Genomic DNA, 24,185 nt, shown 5'->3' on the forward strand with positions numbered 1-24,185 from the left:
ACCGCACAGTCCCCAGGGCTGCCCTCAACGGCAGGATGCCTTGCACCTTACCAGCTCTTGTCTCTCTGCCTGCTTCTTCCCACCCTCTCCTGTTTAACTGCAGAGTACATCAAGATGGCCGATCAGTACGTCCCTGTCCCAGGAGGACCCAATAACAACAACTATGCCAATGTTGAGCTGATCATAGACATTGCCAAGAGAATCCCTGTACAGGTGATGGTTCACAGCTCCCCAGGGGTGGCCACGGGGCGGGGTGGGGATGGGGATGGCCTGATGGGACACAGCAGTGTGCTGGGTGCAATGCAGCAGCAGGTGGGGGTTGGGAAGATCCTTGTTCACGCCTCTCTGTGTTTGCAGGCCGTGTGGGCTGGCTGGGGCCACGCTTCGGAAAACCCCAAACTTCCAGAGCTGCTGTGTAAACACGAGATTGCTTTCCTAGGTAACGTGTGCCCTCCGTCGGATTGGGATGTGCGGAGTCAGAGGGTCTTTCTTGTGCTAGAGGGTGCTTTCCTCACGGCGCAGGATCAGTTTGCTTCCTTGGGAGGGGAAGGGGTGGGAGGCCCTGAGCGCGTGTTAACCTATGGCAACAGGAACCACTGTGGTTATCGAAATGGAGTGATGCTGTGCTGAGTAGCACCTGTGCTAAGTTTCTGTTGGTATTAAGGTACCAGCCAAGCTGGCCCGAGCATCACGTGTCTGAGAGGGCCGTATCTTTGGGCTGCTTTTTGCAGGACCAGAGCCTCCTCACTTTTTGTTAGGTAAAAATGACTCTGTGTCTGGTGGCAGTGGCGGTGGCGGTGGCGGCGGCTCTCGGGATTTTCACTTGTGGACGCATTAGACAATTTGGTATGCACACAGTTGGTCCTGTCACATAGGGCCTGCTCACTGTGCCACGCGCGGGCTGGCTCTTTGAGCCTTTAGTGTGCATCCTTCCTGCAGATGCTTGGTTCCTCCCAATGTGAGTCTTGCATCTGCTACAGAGCTCAGTTTTCGGTTTTCGCTTGGATAAGGTCCAGGTCTAGATGCTGGAAGCTGAAAGAAGGCCCTGAGCGAGGGAGAGCAGGCAGAGAGCTTCCCTCCATCTCCTTGCTCTCCCGAGTCTGGCCACCATACCGTGCACCCGGTCAATGCTCTGCCTGTCAGTGGCTGACCCTATTCCATCCTCCCTTCCTGCTACCTCAGGTCCCCCCAGTGAGGCCATGTGGGCCCTGGGAGACAAGATCGCCTCCACCATCGTAGCGCAGACACTGCAAATCCCAACCTTACCCTGGAGTGGAAGCGGTAAGGGGTGCAGACCTTCGGGGTGATGGGAATGTGTTCTGAAAAATTCTTTTGTGTGGAAATTTTAGACAAATGAGAATGTGACTACCTTATATGGAGCTTCGGGCATATACTGGTGGTGGCAGCTCATGTCTGTAATCCCAGCGATCAAGAGGCTTGGGTTGCACAGTGGGTCTCAGGCCAGTCCAGGGCTGCAGTGTGAGAGCCTGGTTTAAACACTATCACCACCTCATACTCACACCCACACTCCCACACACACACTCTGACACACACACACTTTAACACTTGCACTAACACACATATATCCACTAATACTAATATACATACACTAACATACATACATGTACATACACACTCTAACACACATACACACACTAACATTTGCACTAACACACATTCACTAATATACACACTAACACACACATGCACACTCACTCACACACACTTTAACAGTTGAGCTGGAGCTGCAAGTGTTCATAACCCTGTCTATGTTTCTTAAACATTGACTCCCATTCAGAGTCCTGAGACACTGGAGTGTGGCCGCTGGGCTGTGTTCCTGCTGTCCTGAGGAGGACACAACCCTCTTTGTCCCCTTCAGGTCTCACAGTGGAGTGGACGGAGGACAGCCGGCACCAGGGCAAATGCATCAGTGTCCCCGAAGACGTTTACGAGCAGGGCTGTGTGAAGGATGTGGACGAAGGCTTGCAGGTAGTGGCAGATGTGCAGGGTCTGCGTGGTCACCATCTGATACAAGCTTCCCTCCGCCCTGGGGTTGGACTTGTTCTACCTCTAAAGGGGTCTGTCTGTCCTTTTCCCCCAGGCAGCAGAAAAAATAGGATTTCCTTTGATGATCAAAGCCTCCGAAGGCGGAGGCGGGAAAGGTATCCGCAAGGCTGAGAGTGCAGAGGACTTCCCGATGCTTTTCCGACAAGTGAGTGCTTCCTGCCCTGCCTTCCCTGTCTTTGGGGTTGCTTCCGTCCATTCTTGGCTGATGGTTTCGATTAGCAACATCTCCTAAAGCCAGGTCCACGTTTGCAGGTGCTGGGTTTTGTTGGTTTATTTGTTGTTTGTGGTGTGTGTGTGAGTCTGAGTGTGAGTGTGTGTGTGTGTGCATGCGCTGTAGTGAGAGTTTGTTTCCTTAAAAAATACAGAAATATTATAAGAACACACTTTCATTTTAATCCCGGGTGTGGGCTGTGGGGTTGCTTCCTACTGTCCACAGCAGCGGACTATGATTTGCCTCGTGCAGGGGCGTGGTTTCACCAGCTGCACATCGTTTCTGCGATTGTGTGATACTGGGAATCCTGGGAACTTTTCAGAGGGTCTATAAATGCTAGCCCCCCCCCAAGGGTTGTTGTTTGTTGACTTTTGTTAAGTAGTCGAGTGCAAAGAAAAAAACAAGAAGAAGAAATGGGGTATCTTGACAGTGAAGATTAAACTTGCTCCAAGGACCTTGATGCCCCTAGTCAGCAGGAAGCAGTCTAACGATGATGTGGGTCACCCCCTTTCTGACCCTTGACTTTACTTAGAATCTCTTTCTCTCTTCTCTTGTGTTAGGGGGTTGGAAGGGTGGAGAAGGGTGGAAGAAAAAAAATCACCCACAAAGTAGCCAAAGCCAGCTACAGGACACCCTCAATTGCTGGTCCTCCACCTGTTTAAGACAGGCTCTCTTGTCTCAATATTTTTGCTGCTGTGCACACTAGGCTAGGTGCCTATGAACATGAGAGCTTCCATGTATCTTCCTGTCCCAGGATGCTGGGATTACAGATAAGTGCACTAGTGTTTATAGTTCTAGGGTTTGAACTCAGTTTCCCCACACCACTGAGCCACCCTCCCCCTCCCCAGCTCTTTTTTTTTTTTGGGTGGGGGTGCTGGGATGGTACCCCAGGTCTCTCACCTTCTAGGCATGCTCTCTGCCAGTGAGCCACACACCCACCTTGTGGTGTATTCTGAAGCGGATGGCACAGCGCTGCTCACAGCCCACAGCTCCTTTGCAGCCTTCCTTCAGATAGGCAGGTCTGTGCCTTGGGGTGGCTCCGAAACGGTCTCCTATTTGCACAGGGTATTTTGGGGTTCCTTTTAAAGTGTCTAGATGCTCGGTTTCCATGTGGGTATGATATCTGTGTTGCTTTTCTCTGCCAATGCCTTTGATCGGCAGTGTGCTCAAGTCTGGTACTCCCAGGCCATAGTCCCATAAGAGATGGTGTGTATTTGACTTGTACTGATAGGCCGCCTTTTTCCAGCGAGGTGTGCAGGAGACAGCTTGTGAGCCCTAGGCAAGCACTGTACCAGTGAGCTACAGCTCAGCCTTCAGCTGTGTGTCTCCGTCCACCTCCCTGGCCACGTTTGAGAGAAGGATTTTATGTTGCTTAAGATAACTGCAACTTTTTTTTCCCCTTAAGTTTTATGTGTAGGGGTGTCCAATTAGGGTTTTACAGCTGTGAGCAGACACCATGACCCAGGCTACTCTTACAAGGACAACATTTAATTTTGGGGCTGGCTTACAGGTTTCAGAGGTTCCGTCCATTATCATCAAGGTGGGAACATGGCAGCATCCAGGCAGGCATGGTGCTGGAGGAGCTGAGAGTTCTACATCTTCATCTGAAGGCTCTTGGCAAAATACTGATTTCCAGGCAGCTAGGGTGAGGGTCTTAGGCCCACTTCCATGGTGACACACCTACTCCAGTAAGGCCACACCTCCTCCAACGGCCACACCCACTCTAACAAGGCCACACCCCTCCAACAAGGCCACTCCTATTCCAATAGGGTCATACCTTCTAATAGTGCCACTCCCTGGGCCAAGTATATACAAACCATCACAAGGGCTGTTTCATGTGCCTGTATGTGTGGCAGTTTGTCTGTGCACCATGTGCCTGCATGGTGTCCACAGAGGCCAGCAGAGGGCCTGGAACTGGAGTTAGAAGCGTGGGTACAGGTTACACTAGTCCACATAGTCCAAGGCCAGCTAGAGTTACAGTGAGACTCTGACAACAAGAGAAGCTTCCTGGAAAGGGACTTAGTTAAGCCTGTACACGTTGTATGCCCTGACAATACACTTTAAGAACTTTCTAGAAAGCGTTTCTGTGGTCGCGCTCTGGGCACGTGTGAGTGCTATATCCCGACCGCAGTTCCTCTGCTGTGCTGTGCCTGCTGAGCTGAGCAGAACCTCAGGAAGTACGTCTAGAAACTTTGAACAGCTGCAGGGATGGGTCCCATCTCTCTCCACCCAGGTTCCCGCAGCCCAGAGGTGGATGTGGGCATGTTTTGTCTAAAGAAGTGTTCTATGTACTATAGAATGTGCGGAAGAAAAGTAGTTTGCACCCATACCCCACCCCTCTGTGGATCTGTATTTGACAGATAAAACTGCACATGTTTAAGGTGTTTAGTGTGACATCCCATCCTGCATATATTCCCTGGGGTGATTCTCACGGCCAAGTCAGTTTACAGACATGTCACCTCACATGTTTATGTGTGTTTGGGAAGAGTGCTGAGATTTATCTGAGTAAATTTCAAGTACATAATATGTTAATTACCTGCACCATGCTGCTGCACTCCCAGAGAACTAAAATCAGTGGGGTTCTGTTGTTTTTATGTTTGCTGTGTAGCTCAGCCTGGCCTTGAACTTTCCGTATAGCTAAGGCTAGACTTGTGTTCTCCATGTAGCCCAGGCTGACCCTAAACTTAGCACACTCTTCCTGCTTCAGCCTCATGGGTGCTGAGATTTCAGGATCTGAGCAGGGTATGGACATTGTATGCTATGTAACTAAGGAAATGGTGCCCTGTTTTATGTACGGTGTTTGACTTTAAAACGATGAGAAAGCATACCACGTGTCTGTTGGAATTAAAATGAAATCGAGGAGGGAGTGGAGTATGGGGTAGCCCCTGCCCATATCACGACTATTGTTGAACTTCCAGAAGCTTCCAGAGCTGGATCCTCTCTGATCCGACACCACCCGTGCCTCCCCAACAGGTGCAGAGTGAGATTCCGGGCTCGCCGATCTTTCTAATGAAGCTGGCCCAGAACGCACGGCACCTGGAGGTCCAGGTCTTGGCAGATCAGTATGGAAACGCGGTGTCACTGTTCGGACGGGACTGTTCCATTCAGAGGCGGCACCAGAAGATCATTGAGGAGGCTCCGGCCACCATCGCCGCGCCTGCCGTGTTTGAGTTCATGGAACAGGTAGGTGCCTTTGGAAGAGTGGGCTTAGTCGGCAGACCTGGCTACAGGCATGGTGGCTGGAAGGTGGTGATCTAGGCATCACACAGATGTGTCTGGTCGCTGAGGATTGCCATGTGGCAGGTCCTTAGTGTGCCCCTGGAAAGGGAACAGGTGCTGACATTCATGGTGACCTGAGATTGCCGTTGGCCTCTGTCTCTGCAGTGTGCTGTCCTCCTGGCCAAGATGGTGGGTTATGTGAGCGCGGGGACTGTGGAGTACTTATACAGCCAGGATGGCAGCTTCCACTTCCTGGAGCTGAACCCACGCCTGCAGGTGGAGCATCCGTGCACTGAAATGATCGCAGATGTCAACCTGCCTGCTGCGCAGTTGCAGGTGAGGACCTTCGAAGCCGGGCCCCAAGCATGTTGTGTGAGTGTGAGCACATGTGTTGTGTGTGAGTGTGAGCACATCATGCCGTGTCAGAAGATGTTTTGTAGGTTCTCTTCTTCCCCCACATGGGTCCTGAGGATTTGAACTCAGGTCATCAGGCTTGGCAGCAGTCACCTATATCAGTTGAGCCATCTCACTGGCCCCAAAATCGGTGTTTTTGGCATTCAGATTGAATGTCCATCAGTATGGATTTGCTCAGTTATTTCTTCCTGGTTCAATTCACACTAATTTCTGCAGAACATTCTGGCATCCTTTTGTTTTACTGAATTCCACCACATGCTCACGTGCACCAAGTGGAGGCCGTGACATGCCTGGGCTTTCCTTGTTGCTTTCATGAAGCCTCCGTGACCATCCAGCCAGCCTTGTGGTTTCTCTCTGTAGCTCCAAGGGGCTAGCCTCAGGCTTAATGGCGGAGCTCCTCCTGATATGATGCTCCTAGTTGAGTCTTCCTTTGTTCCTGCCCCCCCCCCCCCCGCCCCCCAGGCTATCCCTGTGTGGCCTGGAACTTGTGATCCTCCTGCATCAGCTTTCTAAGCACTGGACTTCAAGTGTCTGATACCGGGATCAGCTGACTTTCTTTCTCTCCTCTCCTGTTCCCCTGTGCATAGCACTGTCTAGACACTATAGGCTCAGTGTGTCTGAGAGTGTTAACTGAGCCTCCTCTTCTTCACATCCACTGTTATAGGCTCAGTATATCTGGAAGTGTTGACTGAGCCTTTTCTTCACATCCCTGTTACTCTTCATGTCTCAGGGCCAGGATCCTAGCACACTAACCTGTGCGATGGGTTCTTCCTTAGATCGCCATGGGCGTGCCCCTGCACCGACTGAAGGACATACGGCTTCTGTACGGAGAGTCCCCCTGGGGAGTGACCCCCATTCCTTTTGAAACCCCCTTGAGCCCTCCCATTGCCCGAGGCCACGTCATTGCAGCCAGGATCACCAGCGAAAACCCAGATGAGGCAAGTGTGGGTCCCTGTGTCTACACCAACTGCAGACTTGTGGCGAAGGGTGGGCCCTGGTCTTTGGTGTGGGTATGCTGGCACTCAGAATTCTCAGCTTATACCCAAGAAACTCTGGGTGGAAGCTATTGGTCATAGCTTTGGGCTTCAGCAAGCACTTCACATGGCCCCTCACTCCCATGGCCTCACTGGGTGGTGGTCATGTTCCAGCCTGCCGGGGTCAGGTAAGCCCTCCCAACTCGCCACACGGTTCCCATCTTTGGCTTGTGTAGCCAGGTTTGGAGCCCAAGTTCTGGGGTTTCTTGGTTTCTGTGCTCTTTGCTGTAGTCCTGTGTTTTAGGGAGCCTGTGGGAGGTCCCCTTGAGGCTTATTCTTCTTCCTTGGGTCTTGAAAACAATTTAGCTGGCTTCATTGCTTCCAAACCAACCCCTCATTGTTCTGGGGCTCACCAGTCTCTTCTGGTTTCTGTGTGTGTGTGTGTGTGTGTGTGTGTGTGTGTGTTATGAGTACACTGTTGCTGTCTTCAGACACACCAGAAGAGGGCATTGGATCCCATTACAGATGGTTGTGAGCCACCATGTGGTTGCTGGGAATTGAACTCAGGACCTCTGAAAGAGACTGCTCTCAACTGCTGAGCCTTCTCTCCAGACCTTCCTGTTTTATTTTTTAATCAAAGATTGTGTGTGTGTGTGTTTAAAACAAGGCCTTTCTATAATAACTCTGGCCTCAGACTCACAGAGATATGCCCAATTCTGCCTCCAGAGTGCTGGGATTAAAGGCATGTGCTACCATACCTAGTTTATTTAAAATTAATATATAATATATATTATATATATGTGTGTATATATGTTTATATATATATATATACACACACACACAATATACATACACACGTATATACAAATATATGTATATATGTGTGTGTATATATATACATATATATATATATATATACACATACATATATGTGTGTGTGTGTTTAGTTTATGCATATGAGCGTTTTGCTTGCTTGCATGTGTGTACACCATACGTGGGCCTGCTACTGGAGGAGAGCAAAAGAGGGTGTTGGACTTCCTGAACTGGAGTCACATATGTTCATGAGCCACCGTGTTGGTACTGAGAACCACATCCAGGTTCCCTGCAGGAGTGGGCAGTGTTCCTAACCACTGAGTGTCCTTCCCACTCTTCACTTACATTTTTAGCTATGAAAATGTCCAGTCTGTGAGTGCTGTGGGGATCGAACACAGGTCCTTCTGCTTGGGAAGTCAGTGCTATTTGCGGGACTGGGCTATCTCCCCAACCAAGTGCTCAGAGAACTGACTTCTGTTTCTCTTTTTCCTCTGTCTGGGCTCCAGGGCTTTAAGCCAAGCTCGGGGACAGTGCAGGAGCTGAACTTCCGCAGCAACAAGAACGTGTGGGGTTACTTCAGCGTGGCCGCTGCTGGGGGCTTGCACGAGTTCGCCGATTCCCAGTTTGGGCACTGCTTCTCCTGGGGCGAGAACCGTGAAGAGGCCATTTCGTCAGTATCTCCGGTTCCCTTCCCGTTCCTCCAACCCCGCTTCCCAGTTCTAGAAACATTCAGAAGTACTTGTGTATAGGCCTGAATACCTGAGTTTGACCCCAGACTCCACAAGGCAGCTGGAGGTGCATGCACACGCATACACACACATACACACACATACACACACACATGCATGCACACATACACCAAACTCCTGTGACCCATTTATACTTGCAACAGTGTGCATGCACCTGCACACACACACACACACACACACACACATGCACACATGCACACATACACCAAACTCCTGTGACCCATTTATACTTGCAACAGTGTGCATGCACCTGAACACACACACATGCATGCACACATACACCAAACTCCTGTGACCCATTTATACTTGCAACAGTGTGCATGCACCTGCACACACACACACACACATGCATGCACACATACACCAAACTCCTGTGACCCATATATACTTGCATCAGTGTGCATGCACCTGCACACACACACACACACACACACACACACACACACACACAGGTCCTTCCCTATGCATCACTTACTGTTTTAAGTACTGAAGTTCAAGAACAATTCTCTTCCTCTGTTGGAGACCTGTGGTGAAGAGCAGGGAGCCCACCAGGCCCCTGGGTCTTGAGTGTGCAAGAGAGCTAACTTCAAAGAGACCCTAAACCATTCAAAGCTGTCTAAACGGTGCCCAGCACTCGGCTCAGGAGAGGGTGGGGGCACCTTTAACACCTCATAGTTTGCACACCATCTTTACTCCAAGACTCAGTTTCTTCTGGGGTTCCTCTTCCTCCCTGCTCTCTACTCCACGCTTGTGACATGGCCTGTGATCCCTGCTTAGCAAATCCTGTCACAGTTAAACAGACTGAGAAACTCATATTAACCCAATACTCCCCCTGTCTTTCCTCTTAACATCTCCCTGCCTCTACACCAGTCCAGGAAGGTGAAACGCACTTTGTGTTGTAGTTAAGCATCCTGTGCTGCCAGGCAACCAAACCACTCTTCAGAGCGTAAAGAGCCCAAAGGCATCGAGAGTATTTCATTTAAAAAAATGTTAGACTCTGGTCTGGCTGTTTAACTGTGAATTGATTTAGGGTGAGAGTTTGACAGTTTTGATGGTGCTGTCCCTCTGTCAGCTTAGGCTAATTCATTTTAATCGTGTTCCGTGGCAAACTGAGGTCCTCCGGGAAAGTGGAGGGAGACTTGCAACAAATGAGACTTAATTAACGGAAGGAAGTGGGTGGGCCCGGCATGTTCCCGGAGAGGCTCAGACTGTGGCGCTGTCTGCAGCTGCTACAGACTTAGAGAAACTCCAGCTTATACTGCTGACAGAGTCTAGCAGAGGAAAGCACTTGCCGGACTCTGTGATTGGCTCCCTGATCCGTGCTATAGACAAACCCCTCTGTGGCAGTCAGTCTTCCTCAGTTGCGTGGCCGAGTTACATACAGATTTAGGTCCTGAGACTGACCTGTGGCTTCATGTGACCTCCCCATGACACACCTGGACAGAGCAGCCAGGGGACAGGCAGAAGTGGCTTTTATGAGACAGGAGATGGGAATAGACCAAGGGGAGGCCGAACAGGCGCTCAGTCAGAGAGGCCCCACCCCTTTCTTCGAATCATTACCTATCAGGATGATCTAAACTCTGAGACCTGTTGACTGCAACGGCATTATGTGGAGCATCCCTCAAGTACTGCAGGTGGCAAGGTTATCACCCCATTTTTCAGACGAGGTAACTGAGGCCCCGGGGTGGTTAAGTTACTCAAGTGAGGTCACTCAAGCCGGTCCATGTGCCTCCCGTGCGCTCAGACGCACTGAAAAAAACAAATCCCAAACTTCCCAGGAACCGTGGGTAAACGTGGAAACCAGTCCTGTGTCTCTCCAGGAACATGGTAGTGGCTTTGAAGGAACTGTCCATCCGGGGTGACTTCCGGACCACTGTGGAGTATCTCGTTAACCTTCTGGAGACCGAGAGCTTCCAGAACAACGATATCGACACGGGGTGGCTGGACCACCTCATCGCTCAGCGGGTGCAGGTAAGAGGCCGCTTTACCTCTCCACCCTCCCTCCCAGGGCGGGGTGTGGGTGTACGCAGAGATCCGTGCTTCCCGCGGGTACTGAGACCTGGAGTCTTTTTCTAGGCAGAGAAGCCGGACATCATGCTTGGGGTGGTGTGTGGGGCCTTGAATGTGGCAGACGCGATGTTCAGAACCTGCATGACGGAATTCTTGCACTCCCTGGAAAGGTAGGGCGCACAGTCTTCTCCTTGCTCTCCTGGGATGTGGGGACAGCATGGAAGGCAGGCAGAATGAGGCTTTTGCTGTTGCTGTTGTTCGGAGATGACTCTCGATCCTCCTGCCTCTGCCTCCTGAGTGCTGGGATCACACGCATGTGCACCACGCTAGGTGGTGGGCTTTGAGGGCGGGTCAGTCGCCACCGAGCTGGGACTGCTCTCCTGTGGCCTGCGGTTCACACTGCCTGGGAGAGACTACTGGTGGATATGGGGAGGCTTGCGGATCTGGAGGGCCCGTGGGGCAGGGTGAAGCTGGCGAGGAGGCTTCTGCTTGGATCACTGTTGGGCAGGACTGTCCTGCCTATGCATTGAAGGGTGACAGCGGAATTTATGTCTCCTGCCTATTAGAGGCCATGAGAGGCCATTCCCTGAGTGTCCCAGCAATAAGAACAAATTATCCTCTCTTTAGAAGTGACAAAGGAAAGACAAAATGTCCCCACAAAAAGCATGAAAGACAAAGCCAGTAGTGGTCACTTAACACCTATGATTGGCAGCCCATGTACTAGAGGGTGGCAGGCCACAGACTGGACATCTTTACCTCGTTTATTTATTTATTTAAGATTATTTATTTATTTATTTACTTATTATATGTGACTACACTGTAGCTGTCTTCAGACACTCCAGAAGAGGGAGTCAGATCTCATTATGAGATGGTTGTGAGCCACCATGTGGTTGCTGGGATTTGAACTCCGGACCTTCGGAAGAGCAGTCGGGTGCTCTTACCCACTGAGCCATCTCTCCAGCCCCTTTACCTCATTTATAAATACACATACATATATTAATGATTTACTCTGTAGACCAAGCTGGCCTCGAACTCAGAAATCTGCCTGCCTCTGCCTCCCAAGTGCTGGGATTAAAGGCATGCGCCACCTTGCCTGGCTCTATTCAGGTCATAGCACAATACCACAGAGCAGGAGCTTACAGTTCTAGAGGCCGTGACATCCAGGGTCACGGCATGGGTCCATTCAGTAGGTACCAGATCCTCTCTGAGATCTGTGTCCCACATTTGTAATAAGATTCGACTCCGCCTGGTTTGCTGATGCCCAGGAAGGGCCAAAGCCAGGTGATAGGCAGCTTGTTTGATACTGGGGATGGAGCCCAGGGCTTTGTACACAGGAGCACCTGTTCTGCCATGGAGTTCCACCCCAGCCTCCTGAGAACCGTGGAAGATGTCACTGAGTGAGCCCAAGGCAGTGCTAGAGGGATCTCTGCTCTTTCCTGGACTGATGGCAGGCACGGCTTTTCCTTCAGGGGTCAGGTCCTCCCTGCTGATTCTCTGCTGAACATTGTGGACGTTGAATTGATTTACGGCGGCATCAAGTATGCTCTCAAGGTAATTTTGAGCCTGCTGGGAGTTTGTTTCATTTCTTCTGTGAACCTGGAGTGGAGCAGGGTCTGAGCAGTGTGTCCCTCGGGACGCGCTGTGTAGTCCACGGTCTCGAATTCTTAACAGTCGGAGTATAGAGGAGGAATCTTGAGTGGAACCCAAAGAATGCTGTCTTTTATCTGAAATCGTTTGTGTATGTGTGATGTAGTACATGTGTATGTTATGAAGATACATGCATGAGGGTAAGCCTTGGGCTGGTATTCCACTGGGATGGAAGTGCGGAGCCTGGGCCATAGCTTACTGCACATGCCTCCCTTTTGGGCAAAGCTCTACTGCACATGCCTCCCTCCTGGCAGAGCTCTACTGCGCATGCCTCCCTCCTGGCAGCCCTCTCTGCACACACCTCTGTCCTGGGCAGAGCTCACTGCTCATGCCTCCCTCCAATGAAGCAGCTCTCTAGAAAGCCATAGTCCATGTTCAGGTGTCTCTCTCTCTATTCAGGTTTTTATAGCAAAGTGCCATAGAGCAGGGTCTTATAAAAAGCAGAAGGCATTACTCACAGTTCCAGAGGCTGGGACATCCAAGGTCATGGCATGGATCAATTCAGGATCTTCTGAGGGCCTGTTTCCTGGTCTCTAGTGGGTGCCTTCCTTTGCTGTGTATCTTCATGTGGTAGAGGAGGCAAGGCAGCTCTTTGGAGTTCCTTTAAAAATTTTAAATTGAAGCCAGGCGTGCACGCCTTTAATCCCAGCAGTTGGGAGGCAGAGGCAGGTGGATTTCTGTGAGTTCAAAAGACCAGCCTGGTCTATAGAGAGAGGACAGCTAGGGCAACACAGAAAAACTCTGTCTTGAAAAACTGGGGAAAAATTGTTTTAAATTGAATCTATTTATTCATGTGTGTATGCATATGATATGTGTGTGAGTGATGTACGTGTGTGTGTCTGTATGCATGCATATGTGTGCGTGTATGGGAATACCACAGCATGTGCATGAAGGTCAAACTTCAGGTGTTGATTCTTCTCCCACCACGTGGGTCTCAGGGATCAAACTCAGCTTGTCAGGTTTGAATCAAGCGCCTTTGCCCCTGTGTCATCTCACAACCCCGGGATCCCTATTATAAGACTACTCGTGACGCACGTACCTGAACCAGCGATCCCATTTCCTAGTAAGATCTCGTTTGAGGCTTGGTTTCGGTATTGGAATGTTGGAGGAACATACGGTTTAGTGGACTAGGTCCCTGATGAAGCCTCCACAAGACGCCCCACCCAGCGTACAAGCTGCAGTCCCTGCCAGCCACAGTGCTACATGGGCCCTGTGTCTGCAGCCTGAAGCCTTTGTCCACACTCAGGGCAGTAGTAGACTGCTAGTCTGTGCATCACCATCATGGGGATTCTGATGTGAGCCTGTCCCCACAGGTAGCCCGACAGTCCCTGACTATGTTTGTCCTCATCATGAACGGCTGCCACATCGAGATCGATGCCCACCGGCTGAACGATGGGGGGCTGCTCCTGTCCTACAATGGCAGCAGTTACACTACGTACATGAAGGAAGAGGTTGACAGGTGCGTGAGGGCCGCGCTGTCACATGGCCACATGCATGCGTGCTCTCCCTCCCACAGCATGGAGCATGCGCAGCTCTCTGTGGGCGTTGAAATACAAAGCTGGCCTCTGTGTAGGCCTGGGGTTCTAGATAAAGCATGTGCTGGTTCATTGTGGGGCATCTGGAGAGGGTCCCCTCCTGGCTGGAACTCCATGCAACTGGCAAGAATTAGAGGGGAAGGGACCCCAGGCAATGCCTTTATGGTTACCAGAGGATTTAGAGCCAAACAGGACAATAGCAACTTGGTGGCTCCATAATTTGTGGGCTAAGTGAGGAGGTGCCAGCTGCCCTGGGTCTGAGCTGCAGGGTCCACATCCCTGGAGGATGGGCGTGGAACAGATGCAGGATCCAGTGGCTGGTCAGTGAGCCACCGTGAGCAGCGTGCTCAGCTAGGGATGAGGGCATGATGTCACCACTCCTGGGCTTCCAGCCTAGGGCAGGAGATGAGGCACTGAACAACAGCAGTGGGAGGATGCTGGATGCTGCAAGCTCAAGGCATGAAGCATTGATTGCATGATGGGTCCAGCTCCCATTGGCTGTACCTTGCTGAAGTCACAGTGGTACTTGGATGACCCAGGCAGAGGAGGCCACCCAGACCTTCACCAAAGAGAACAAAGTGTGTGTGTGTGTGTGCGCATGCGCGTGCGCAAGTGCCTGTTAGAGCTCACTTCTGGAAGCTAGGTCAGCAAGGGGTACCTCTTTCTTAATCCCCAGTATTTTAGAGGAAGATAGGTTAGCATACTTACACCGTCTTGTAACCATGTTCCAACTACTAAGAATATTCAAGATTTCTCCTAGGCTCTCTGCCCAAAGGCCGGCTTCCCCAGTTTAATTAAAGGAAGGATTTGGAATCAGTTAAGAGTTATTGAATAGTTTTGATTGATTTCTTGATGGATTAATTTCCCTGTGGCAGGGCTTTGGGGGGGGGGTGGATTACATCAGTAATAGAAACTGATTTTCAGCTAGAAGAAATAAAGGCCCTAATGTCTCACAGAGGGTGACGGAATGCCTGCCTTGGGAAGGGGAGATTCCCCAAAAGTCTGGCGCCCTTGCTGGGCCTCATCCATCTCCCACATGCCCCCATCCCCACCCCCGTAGTTACCGGATCACTATCGGCAATAAGACTTGCGTGTTTGAAAAGGAAAACGACCCCACTGTCCTGAGATCCCCCTCGGCTGGGAAGCTGATGCAGTATACGGTGGAGGACGGAGACCACGTGGAAGCTGGGAGCAGCTACGCGGAGATGGAGGTAAGCAGCACAGAGCCTGCTCTGGAGCTATGGGTCTGAAACCCCATTCCTCAGCCAACGGGTCCCTCAGCCAGTGAGCCTTGGTGCACTCTTCGGCATGCAGGGTTCAGCCCAATTCCTTGTGATATTCAAAGGGTACTGTTTAAAGGAGCTCATCTCCTGGGAAGGAGCAAGAATTGCTTAGTGCCAAGTGGTGGTGTCACATACTTAGTCCAAGCACTCAAGAGGCAGAGGCAGGAAGATCTCTGAGTTCTGGGCCAGCCTGGTCTACGGAGTGAGCTCTAGAACAGCCAGGAATACACAGAGAAATCTCGTCTCAAACAAAACAAAACAAAACAAAACAAAAAAACTGCTTAGCCATGATAACAGTAGTGATTAAAACCACAGGCCATCACGGACTGAGCACTGACCATCCAGTGACCACTGACCTAAGCTCATTAAATATATGTGCATACTCACATATATGTGTGCATATATACATCTATACGCATGTATACATATATATGTGTATATATAAAAATAAAATATATGTATATATATGTATGTGTGTGTGTGTGTATATATATATATACATATATGTGTGTGTGTATATATATATAAAACTGTGCTAAGGACGGACCCAAAGACCCAAAACATGTCAGACAAGTGTTATAGCACCCCAACCCTGTTGTTTATAATGTTAGCAAGTTCCTGAGGCCAGCACACATGTGATTCCTGTTGTATGCATGAAGACATCAGACCCAGGAGGATGAGCTGAGGGTCTTGCTTGCGAGTACCCAGAGCCAAGCTCCAAGCCTGGGGCTGGCTCTCCGCTGTAATAAGCGAATGGCTGCTATAGAGAATGCCTTCCTGTGCAGGCCGGGTTTTTCACCTCAGGTATGTGAGGGAGAGGACTAGCCACCAATTTACAGAGGGGACACTAAGGCTCATAGACAAAGGCAGCTTTTGGAATTCGCAGAGAGGATAGATGGGGTTCTTGGGCACAGGGACAGCTGAACATGGAGTAGCCTGGTCCTGTGGATCCACGCCCACAATCTCATGTCTTAAGCATCTTCAGATTCCTGGTCAGGCAAATGAGTTGCAGGATAGACTTCAGGCAGGTGCTTCATTTTCCAAAGCACTCCCTGGAGCCCTCCCTCAACCATGGGCATGGGATTAAATGTCTGCTTTATACAGCTGGGGGTGGAGAGGGCAGCAGAGGGCAGTGGGTTGTTCAGCAGTGGGATATTGTCTTAGGGTTTTACTGCTGTGAGCAGACACCATGACCAAGGCAACTCTTATGAGGACAACATTTAATTAGAGCTCGCTTACTGGTTCAGAGGTCTATTATCATCAAGGTGGAAACAGGGCAGCATCCAGGCAGTCATGGTGCAGGAGGAGCTGAGAGTTCTACATCTTCATCTGAAGGCTGCTAGAAGACTGACTTCCAGGCAGCTAGGATGAGGGTCTTATAGCCACCCACACACACCTACTCCAACAAGGCCACACCTCCTCCAACACGGCCACACCCACTCCAATGAAGCCATGCCCACTCTAACAAGGCCACACCCCTCCAATAAGGCCACACCCACTTTAACATGGCCCCACCTCCCAACAGTGCCACTCCCTGGGCCAAGAATATAGAAACCATCACAGACTTATTCTGAGAAGTAGGTCCCAAATATGTCCTTTGTCGTGTGGACATTGTATAGCATATTTGCACAGACCTGGAAGATGTCAGTCACTTGAGGTGTTGCGGTGAGCTCCAAGCATGGGATATGAGAGTCTGCTGCCGACAGTGTCTCAGCGTTAAGTGTGTGCCACACTTTACCAGATGGGTGGTGCCGCAACCCATTCACACCGGCATCGCTGCCCCAAACACGCGACACCTCAGGCGTGGCTATGGTGTCATTAGGTTATCAATTGCCGGGTCAGCATCCTTTGAGTCACAGCATCCTTTGAGTCACGTGGCAAGGCCACCATCAGTGCAATCTATTACACTGTGACTGACTTTATACTAACTGCTATGAGTAATAGGATTTAACTGTGTTTCTGAGATTGAGGGCTTCCTTTGAAAATAGGAGGGGTCTGTAGCTGCAGCTAAGCGGTAGTTTGTCTCTCTGGCATGCATGAGACTCTAGGTTCCTCCACCAGCCTCAGCTTCACAAATCGAAAAGGGAAAAGCGGTCTCTGTGTCTGTGAAATGGGTGGCACACACACCTGCCTCCCTGGCTGGCCTTGTAGACGGAGCCCATTTCAGGATGGTGCCCTTGCCTGGTGCACAGCGGGCTGGGACAAATGACAGGTTCCTTGTCTTGTACATGAATGGCGCCCAGAGATTTGCTGTCACTGTGATGCAACCCCAGCTCCACAGCCTTTCGATGTCTCTGGGTGCCAGCCCGGGGAACCCTGACCTGTCCTCTCTGCCACACAGGTGATGAAGATGATCATGACCCTGAACGTGCAGGAGAGCGGCCGGGTGAAGTACATCAAGCGGCCAGGGGTTATACTGGAGGCTGGCTGCGTGGTGGCGAGGCTAGAACTCGATGACCCTTCAAAAGTGCACGCGGTATGTGGCTCGGGGTCCTAGCTACTTTGGCTGGCCCAGCAGGTCCCACCATGTCATCCTGTTCTGAGAGAGCAGACCATTGTCTCTCAATTCCTGTCCAGTCCGCATCATTCACAGACATGCTCTGCTCAGGCGATGATGTAACATGGCAGCCATGGCACTTGTTTGCTCCGTTCGCTTCCCAGATTTTAATCTTGCTTGGAGCAAAGACCAAGATCCCAGCAGAGGCCCCTCCTCTATGATGGCTGTGGTTTTCCCTCTATCTCTTCCCTCCTGCCTGGAGCCTGTTCCCTCTGGCTGGAAGGACCTGCCTCAGGCATGGCCTGCGCACTTTCGAGGTGACAGGTGATATGATTTCTCACCCCACCCATGACCCATGAAACTACCATTTGCTTTCTCTCAGTGCTGGGGATAAATCCCAGGTCCCGATCATGGTCGGCAAGCACTCCAGCATTGAGCTCCACCTGGCCCTTGGGTTTAACATTTTGTTAACTGTTACGGTTGTTGTTGTTGTTGTAGGTGGTAGTGGTGTTATGATTGTGTGTGTGTCATGGTTGAAGGATAACTTTGGGGAGTTGGTTCTCTCCTACTATGGGTTCAGACTTATATATAAAATATGTCCATATGTATATGTAATGTGTAGGGATAATCATGTCAGGTTCTGTGAGCGATCTGGGGCCACCTTTGAAAGATTATTTTCTTCAATTAGTATGTGCTATATAAACCAGATTGTATCTTTCATGCAGCTTTAGATTCGCAGGATTAGAGATCCTATGACGGGTTCTCATGTTCCATGCACCCCATTTCCCTATTATGAATCTAACAATATTTAATTGCTATTAATGTAATTATTGTGATTATATGATCCATTTGTCACAATGAAACCTCCATTGATGTGTTATTAACATAATACTCTACTCAGATTTCCATAGTTTTTAAGATGGTGATTAAATACACATAACTTAGTATCTTCACCCCCCCCTCTCTTTGTGTGTGTATGTATTATGTGTATGATATGTGTGTGTGTATGTGTGTGTGCCCATCTATGTCTACATGCTAGGGATTAGAACCCAGGGCTTTTTTGTTTGCTTTTTTTTTGTTTTTGTTTTTTGTGAGACAGGGTTTCTCTGTGCTGGGATTAAAGGCGTGTGCTACCACGCCTGGTTTTTTTTTTTTTTTTTTTTTTTGGCTTGTTCTTTTGAGACAGGGTTTCTCTGTATAGCCCTGGCTGTCCTGGAATGGAACTCACTTTGTAGACCAGGCTGGCCTCGAACTCAGAAATCCACCTGCCTCTGCCTCCTGAGTGCTGGGATTAAAGGCGTGCGCCACCACTGCCTGGCTAGAACTCAGGGTTTCATGCGTATTGGTTGTCATCCCCTGCGCTCCCCTGTTACAGCCTTGCCTTCTCCATTTTGAACATTCCAGGTGTTAAACTTGTGTGGTTGAGCAAACACCACCACTGCTCAGACCCTTCTTTTTATAAAACCAAAACCCATACCCTGGCAACCACTCCATCTGCATCTTCCCCTAGGGATCCATCTATTCTGGGCTCCTCCAATGACAGGAGTCAGGCATCTCTAGCCAGTTTGTCACTGGCTGACTTCACTTTGTGTAGAGCTCAGCGCTAGAGCGTGTGCATTGCATGTTCAAGGCCCAGGCCTGGAGAGGTGACTGTGATTAAGGGCAGTTGCTGCTCTCGTAGAGGACCCAGATTTTGATTCCTGGCTCCCATGCCAGGCAGACACAACCGGTGCCCCTGGCCTCCACAGGCACCTCACGCATGGGAACATACCCCGCTTTCGATACACACAACTAAAATCTTCAACCCAAAATAAATTTAAACATTTAAATCACATTAGTGAAGCCAGGCATGGTGGTGCAGGCCTGCAGTCTTAGTACTCCAGACTGAAGCATGAGGGATGTGAATTCGAGGCTAGCCTCTGCTGTGTTGTGAGACCGAAAAACAGCCAGAACCTACAAAGTAAACCAAGAAGAAAATAGGGAAATAGTTATTATCAAAAAGAAATTTAGAACAAAACCAGAACTAATTCCCTCTAAAACTGGAGTATAAGTCACCTGTTTTGTGTCATTTGCAAAGGAGATAATTTGAAAACCCTGGGTCCAGGCTAGAACTTAGCAATGTAGGGTTCCCGGGATGTTGTTGTCTCTTGCTTACGTCTCAGGTTTCAAGTGAGTAGGTCGGTGGTTTGTCGGGTCAGTGCTTTCTCCTGGTCTATCTGTGACCCGTCATCACATCTCATAGGCTTGCTCATCTGTGACCCATCCTCGTGTCTCACGCACAGGCTCCCTGGTCTGTCTGTCACCGTCCTCCTGTCTCACAGGCTCCCTGGTCTGTCCGTGATCCTTCCTCCTGTCTCACAGGCCCAGCCGTTTACTGGGGAGCTCCCTGCCCAGCAGACTCTGCCCATCCTCGGGGAGAAGCTACACCAAGTGTTCCACGGCGTCTTGGAAAATCTGACCAATGTCATGAGTGGCTACTGCCTGCCCGAGCCCTTCTTCAGCATGAAGGTAAGGGCCTGCGGGACCCAGGTGTACACAGGGCCCTGTGTGGGGCGCCATTGTCACAGAAAGGCGTCTTACCAGCTGAGGTGCTTTGGGTGACTCAAATTGACCTCTCTGTCTCCATTTCAATCTCGAGTGGGGAGAGTGGTCATTCTACCTGCTTGCTGCGGCTGTCTCTAAAAAAAACAAAAGAAAAGCAGCTGAAGAGGGCCGAGCTGGCTCAGTGACCCCAGTGCTGAGAGCACCCGTGTTTGGTGGGATGCCAGCACCCATGTGGGGCAGCTCCCCGGAGCCAATACCCTTTTCTGGCCTCGGAGGGCACCAGTGTTCATGTGCACAGCCCACATGCAGACACAGACACATGCATTAAATTTAAAAATAATAAAAATAAACTATAAAGGAAAATGGCGCCAGGCCTTTAATCCCAGCACTTGGGAGGCAGAGGCAGGTAGATTTCTGAGTTCAAGGCCAGCCTGGTCTACAGAGTGAGTTCCAGGACAGCCAGGGCTACACAAAGAAACCCTGGCTCGAAAAAGAAAATGGTCAAGAAAGATGTTTGGATTTTACTTGGCGCTAAGCAAGTGACCAACAGCATAAGCTTGTCATGTGATCTTATCTACCCCCCCTTCCCCCCCCCCACACCCATGCTGGCTTTCTAGTTACCCAGAGAGGGTACAGACTCTCCCTGAGTGGGGAGACTGGGGCAACCCTACTCTAGGTTACCTCAAAGGCTGCTGGGCCCAGATCTCCATGAGTCACGAGTGGCTACTGTCTGCCGGGAGGCTTTCTCCATCCTTGAGTGGGTCTAGTCGGGTGAGTGTCCACGGCAGACTGGGATGCCCATGCGAATATTGGTACTCATTGCAGACGGGGACGCCCATGCGAACTGTGGTGTCCGTGGCAGGCAGGGATGCTCACGTGAACGGTGGTGCCCACAGCAGACGGGGACACACACATGAACAGTGCTGCTCACGCATATAAGAGGTGGCTGACATGGTTGTCTCTCTGCAGCTGAAGGACTGGGTCCAGAAGCTCATGATGACGCTCCGGCATCCCTCCCTACCTCTGCTGGAGCTACAGGAGATCATGACCAGTGTGGCCGGCCGCATCCCCGCCCCGGTGGAGAAGGCAGTCCGCAGGGTGATGGCCCAGTACGCCAGTAACATCACCTCCGTGCTATGCCAGTTCCCCAGCCAGCAGGTGCGTTCCCCCGGCGAGCCACACCTACGCCCATTCCTGTGTCAGGCCTCTCCTAAGCTGGGCTAGCACCGAGTGTCGTGGGCCTGCGGTTTCTCTTTAACCTTTCCTGTAGAACTCCTGTATTTTCTCCCAAGGGCTAGGCTTTTGAGGCGCACCCCAGTCCCCAGGTCTCGCACCAGCCACTCAGGCTCACGGGGAGGTCTCGGGTGCAAATAGAGCTAACTCTTTCCCGCCCAGCTGGCTCAAGTCATTAGCTGTGGAACCTTGTCCCTGGGTCACCGGTTTTGAAGCCCCGTAGCTGTGAGCTTCATGCATCTTAGGACTGGAAACCATTAGTGTATATATCCCATTAGTATACAAACTAATACGTTTCCTGGCCCATATAGTTTATTTCCTCTGTTGGGCATTCCAAAGTCATTTCCCATACACCTCTACTGTTGCCACCTCCTCACCCACACACCTCCGCCACCAGAGAGGCTAAGTCAGGCCGTTCCTAGCGGTCAACCATTCTAAAGGCGGAAACTGTTTGTTCTGTTTTTTGCAGTGCTGGGCCTCAGGCACGCTAGGCAAGCACTCTACCACTGAGCTACATCCCGAGCTCCTGAAGGTTGGAATATTGCTCAGCCATATAGAGGAACGAAGTTCTGATTCATGCTCCCCCACAAATGATGAGCCTTATGCTAAGGGCAAGAGCTGCTCATAGGAAATGTCCGGAACAGGCGATCAGTGTAGAAAGGAAGTCTATTAGTGGCTGCCAGGGGAGGGGTGGGGGGAGGCGAGGACTGGCTCCCCACTCTCCAGATATACCACAGCTGGAGCAGGAAGGCAGTTGTACCCCAACCGGAATTGATGAGGCCCCACCGAGAGAGGGATTCGCTTGGAACTTTTCTGGAATTTCTCAAATTTTAGTTTTCTTTAAAAATCCTTTTTTTTTTTTTTTTTTTTTTTTTTTGGTGGGAGGTGAGATGGCTCAGCAAGTAGAGATGCTTGGCAAGGAAGTACAGTGGCCTGAGTTGGACCCTTACCCTCAGAACCCATGTAAGGGTAGAACCGATTCCAGGAAGTTATCCTCTGACCTCCACATGTACAGTGGTGCATATATCCTCATCCTCATATATACTACACACACACACACACACACACACACACACACACACACACACACACACACGTGTGCACATATGCATGTGCACGCACACACACACTAATTTAAAAAAGGCATGCCAATCGCACGAACTCTGACCCTTCCCCTCCTACGCTCACACGGTTGCTGGACACTCCGTCTTCTTCTTAGTCCTGTCTGGAGCGTGGATCGAACATCAATACAGTTTGACCACATCTTTGTGAGATTGTTGTCATTCTGGGCCCCTGGGTCCCCAGGAAGACATTGAAAGGGTGACCAGGGCTGTTACACAGAGGCCAGGTGGCTTGGGTTTTTGAGTGCAACCAGTCTGGGACCTCCCTGGGAGCCCATGGTGGGTCCCCTCATAATACTGCCCCGTAGCGACTGGATCATGTGGCTGGCAGTAGCCCGACCTGTTTTGTGTTCTCATCCAGATAGCCACCATCCTGGACTGCCATGCCGCCACCCTGCAGCGTAAGGCGGACCGAGAGGTCTTCTTCATGAACACACAGAGCATCGTGCAGCTGGTCCAGAGGCAAGTGCATCCCAGGCCCTCTGGAGGCCTGAGTAGCCTGTAGGAAGCCCTGACTTCAACCCCCAGCTCAGGGCGCAGGAGGCAGAAAGAGAGCCCATCCCCCATGTTTGGAAATATTATAGAAGAGAGAAAAAAATGTTGAGGGAGGACACACAGCACTTTTCAAACAGAAGGGAAATCTGCAGAAAGTATTTCGCAAATGTCTTCAAGTTTGACTTTTGAAAACAGTTTTGTGTGTTTGGAAGTTTTTGTTTTGTGGCTAAAATCTGCTAAAAATCCTCCTCTTCCTCCCTCCTCCCCTTGCACTATTGCTTGCAACCAGGGCTTCGTACATGCCACGGAAGTGCTCTACCACCGAGCTACATCCCAGCCCTTGGTTTCTCTGAGGAAGGGTCAGGCCACCCTCCAACTCATAGTCCTTACAGGAAGAGTGCTCTTGCAAGCATGGACCATCATGCCTGTGGTTCCTTCCCCTTCTTAAAGTCATAACGCCGAACTGAGACAGTCAGGTGTTCAGGTGAAGATAAGGCATGGCGACAGGGCTGCTTTTGGTTCCTCAGATACCGCAGCGGGACCCGTGGCTACATGAAGGCTGTGGTGCTGGACCTCCTGAGGAAATATCTAAACGTGGAGCACCATTTTCAGCAAGGCAAGAGATGCCACCCCACCCCCACTGGTGTCAACCACAAGCTCTGGGCGGGGCGAGGGGGAGGTGCCACAAGCTCTGGGCGGGGCAATGGGGGAGTTGCCACAAGTTATGGGCAGAGCAAGCAAGCAGGGAGGTGCCACATGTTATGGGCAGGGCAAGCAGGGAGGTAGGTGTCCTGAACTCACTCTTCTGGGTCTCCTGTGTCCCCACAGCCCACTATGACAAGTGTGTGATCAACCTGAGGGAGCAGTTCAAGCCGGACATGACCCAGGTGCTGGACTGCATCTTCTCACACTCCCAGGTGGCCAAGAAGAACCAGCTGGTGACCATGCTGATAGTAAGATGGGGCCCCAAACCCTGGGTGGGGGCGGTCAGGGGCTGGTCTCCCTCCTCCTCCTCTCTTTCCTTCCTCTTCCTCCTCTCCCATCCTCTCCCCACACTCTTCAGTTCTGTCATGGAACCAAGGTGCGACACATGTCAGGCAAGTTCTCTGTCACGAAGCCACATCCCCAGCCTAGTCCCCAACTATTTTCTAGAAAGGTCCAGAAAATAAAGACATAGACCTTGCACGCGTTTTGGTCTCCAACCTAACTGCTAAACTCTGTCATTGTTTATGGTGTGGCTGCACAATAAAACTTTATTTGTTATAATAGGCAGTGTCACAAAGCACCTGGCTCTGTGCCAGAACTTTCTTGGTTGCTTTTAAAAATCTTAATTAGTTTTCAAGATTACATATTAAATTCATTTATTATTGATG

At 50.6% G+C, this 24,185-nt stretch overlaps 1 protein-coding gene across 5 annotated transcripts in view; it reads left to right on the forward strand.

Moving 5' to 3' along the window:
* The window catches only part of Acacb (acetyl-Coenzyme A carboxylase beta), a 104,441-nt gene that overhangs the window by 43,652 nt on the left and 36,604 nt on the right, over positions 1 to 24,185 (forward strand). For 3 of the 5 annotated variants that reach the window (XM_006530111.3, XM_006530112.3, XM_006530114.4), the window contains 21 exons: positions 104 to 213; positions 358 to 439; positions 1,183 to 1,281; positions 1,880 to 1,989; positions 2,102 to 2,212; positions 5,252 to 5,461; positions 5,663 to 5,833; positions 6,688 to 6,849; positions 8,205 to 8,368; positions 10,268 to 10,418; positions 10,524 to 10,627; positions 11,927 to 12,008; positions 13,418 to 13,563; positions 14,700 to 14,850; positions 17,264 to 17,398; positions 19,781 to 19,927; positions 20,933 to 21,121; positions 21,666 to 21,728; positions 22,679 to 22,779; positions 23,340 to 23,428; positions 23,641 to 23,765. In XM_006530111.3, the coding sequence (XP_006530174.1) occupies positions 104 to 213; positions 358 to 439; positions 1,183 to 1,281; positions 1,880 to 1,989; positions 2,102 to 2,212; positions 5,252 to 5,461; positions 5,663 to 5,833; positions 6,688 to 6,849; positions 8,205 to 8,368; positions 10,268 to 10,418; positions 10,524 to 10,627; positions 11,927 to 12,008; positions 13,418 to 13,563; positions 14,700 to 14,850; positions 17,264 to 17,398; positions 19,781 to 19,927; positions 20,933 to 21,121; positions 21,666 to 21,728; positions 22,679 to 22,779; positions 23,340 to 23,428; positions 23,641 to 23,765 (2,702 nt within the window). The remainder of the gene's footprint in view (positions 1 to 103; positions 214 to 357; positions 440 to 1,182; positions 1,282 to 1,879; positions 1,990 to 2,101; positions 2,213 to 5,251; positions 5,462 to 5,662; positions 5,834 to 6,687; positions 6,850 to 8,204; positions 8,369 to 10,267; positions 10,419 to 10,523; positions 10,628 to 11,926; positions 12,009 to 13,417; positions 13,564 to 14,699; positions 14,851 to 17,263; positions 17,399 to 19,780; positions 19,928 to 20,932; positions 21,122 to 21,665; positions 21,729 to 22,678; positions 22,780 to 23,339; positions 23,429 to 23,640; positions 23,766 to 24,185) is intronic. The other 2 variants (XM_006530113.3, NM_133904.2) reach the window with 1 other exon arrangement.

This window comes from Mus musculus, chromosome 5 (assembly GCF_000001635.26).
Source record: "Mus musculus strain C57BL/6J chromosome 5, GRCm38.p6 C57BL/6J".
NCBI lineage: Eukaryota > Metazoa > Chordata > Mammalia > Rodentia > Muridae > Mus > Mus musculus.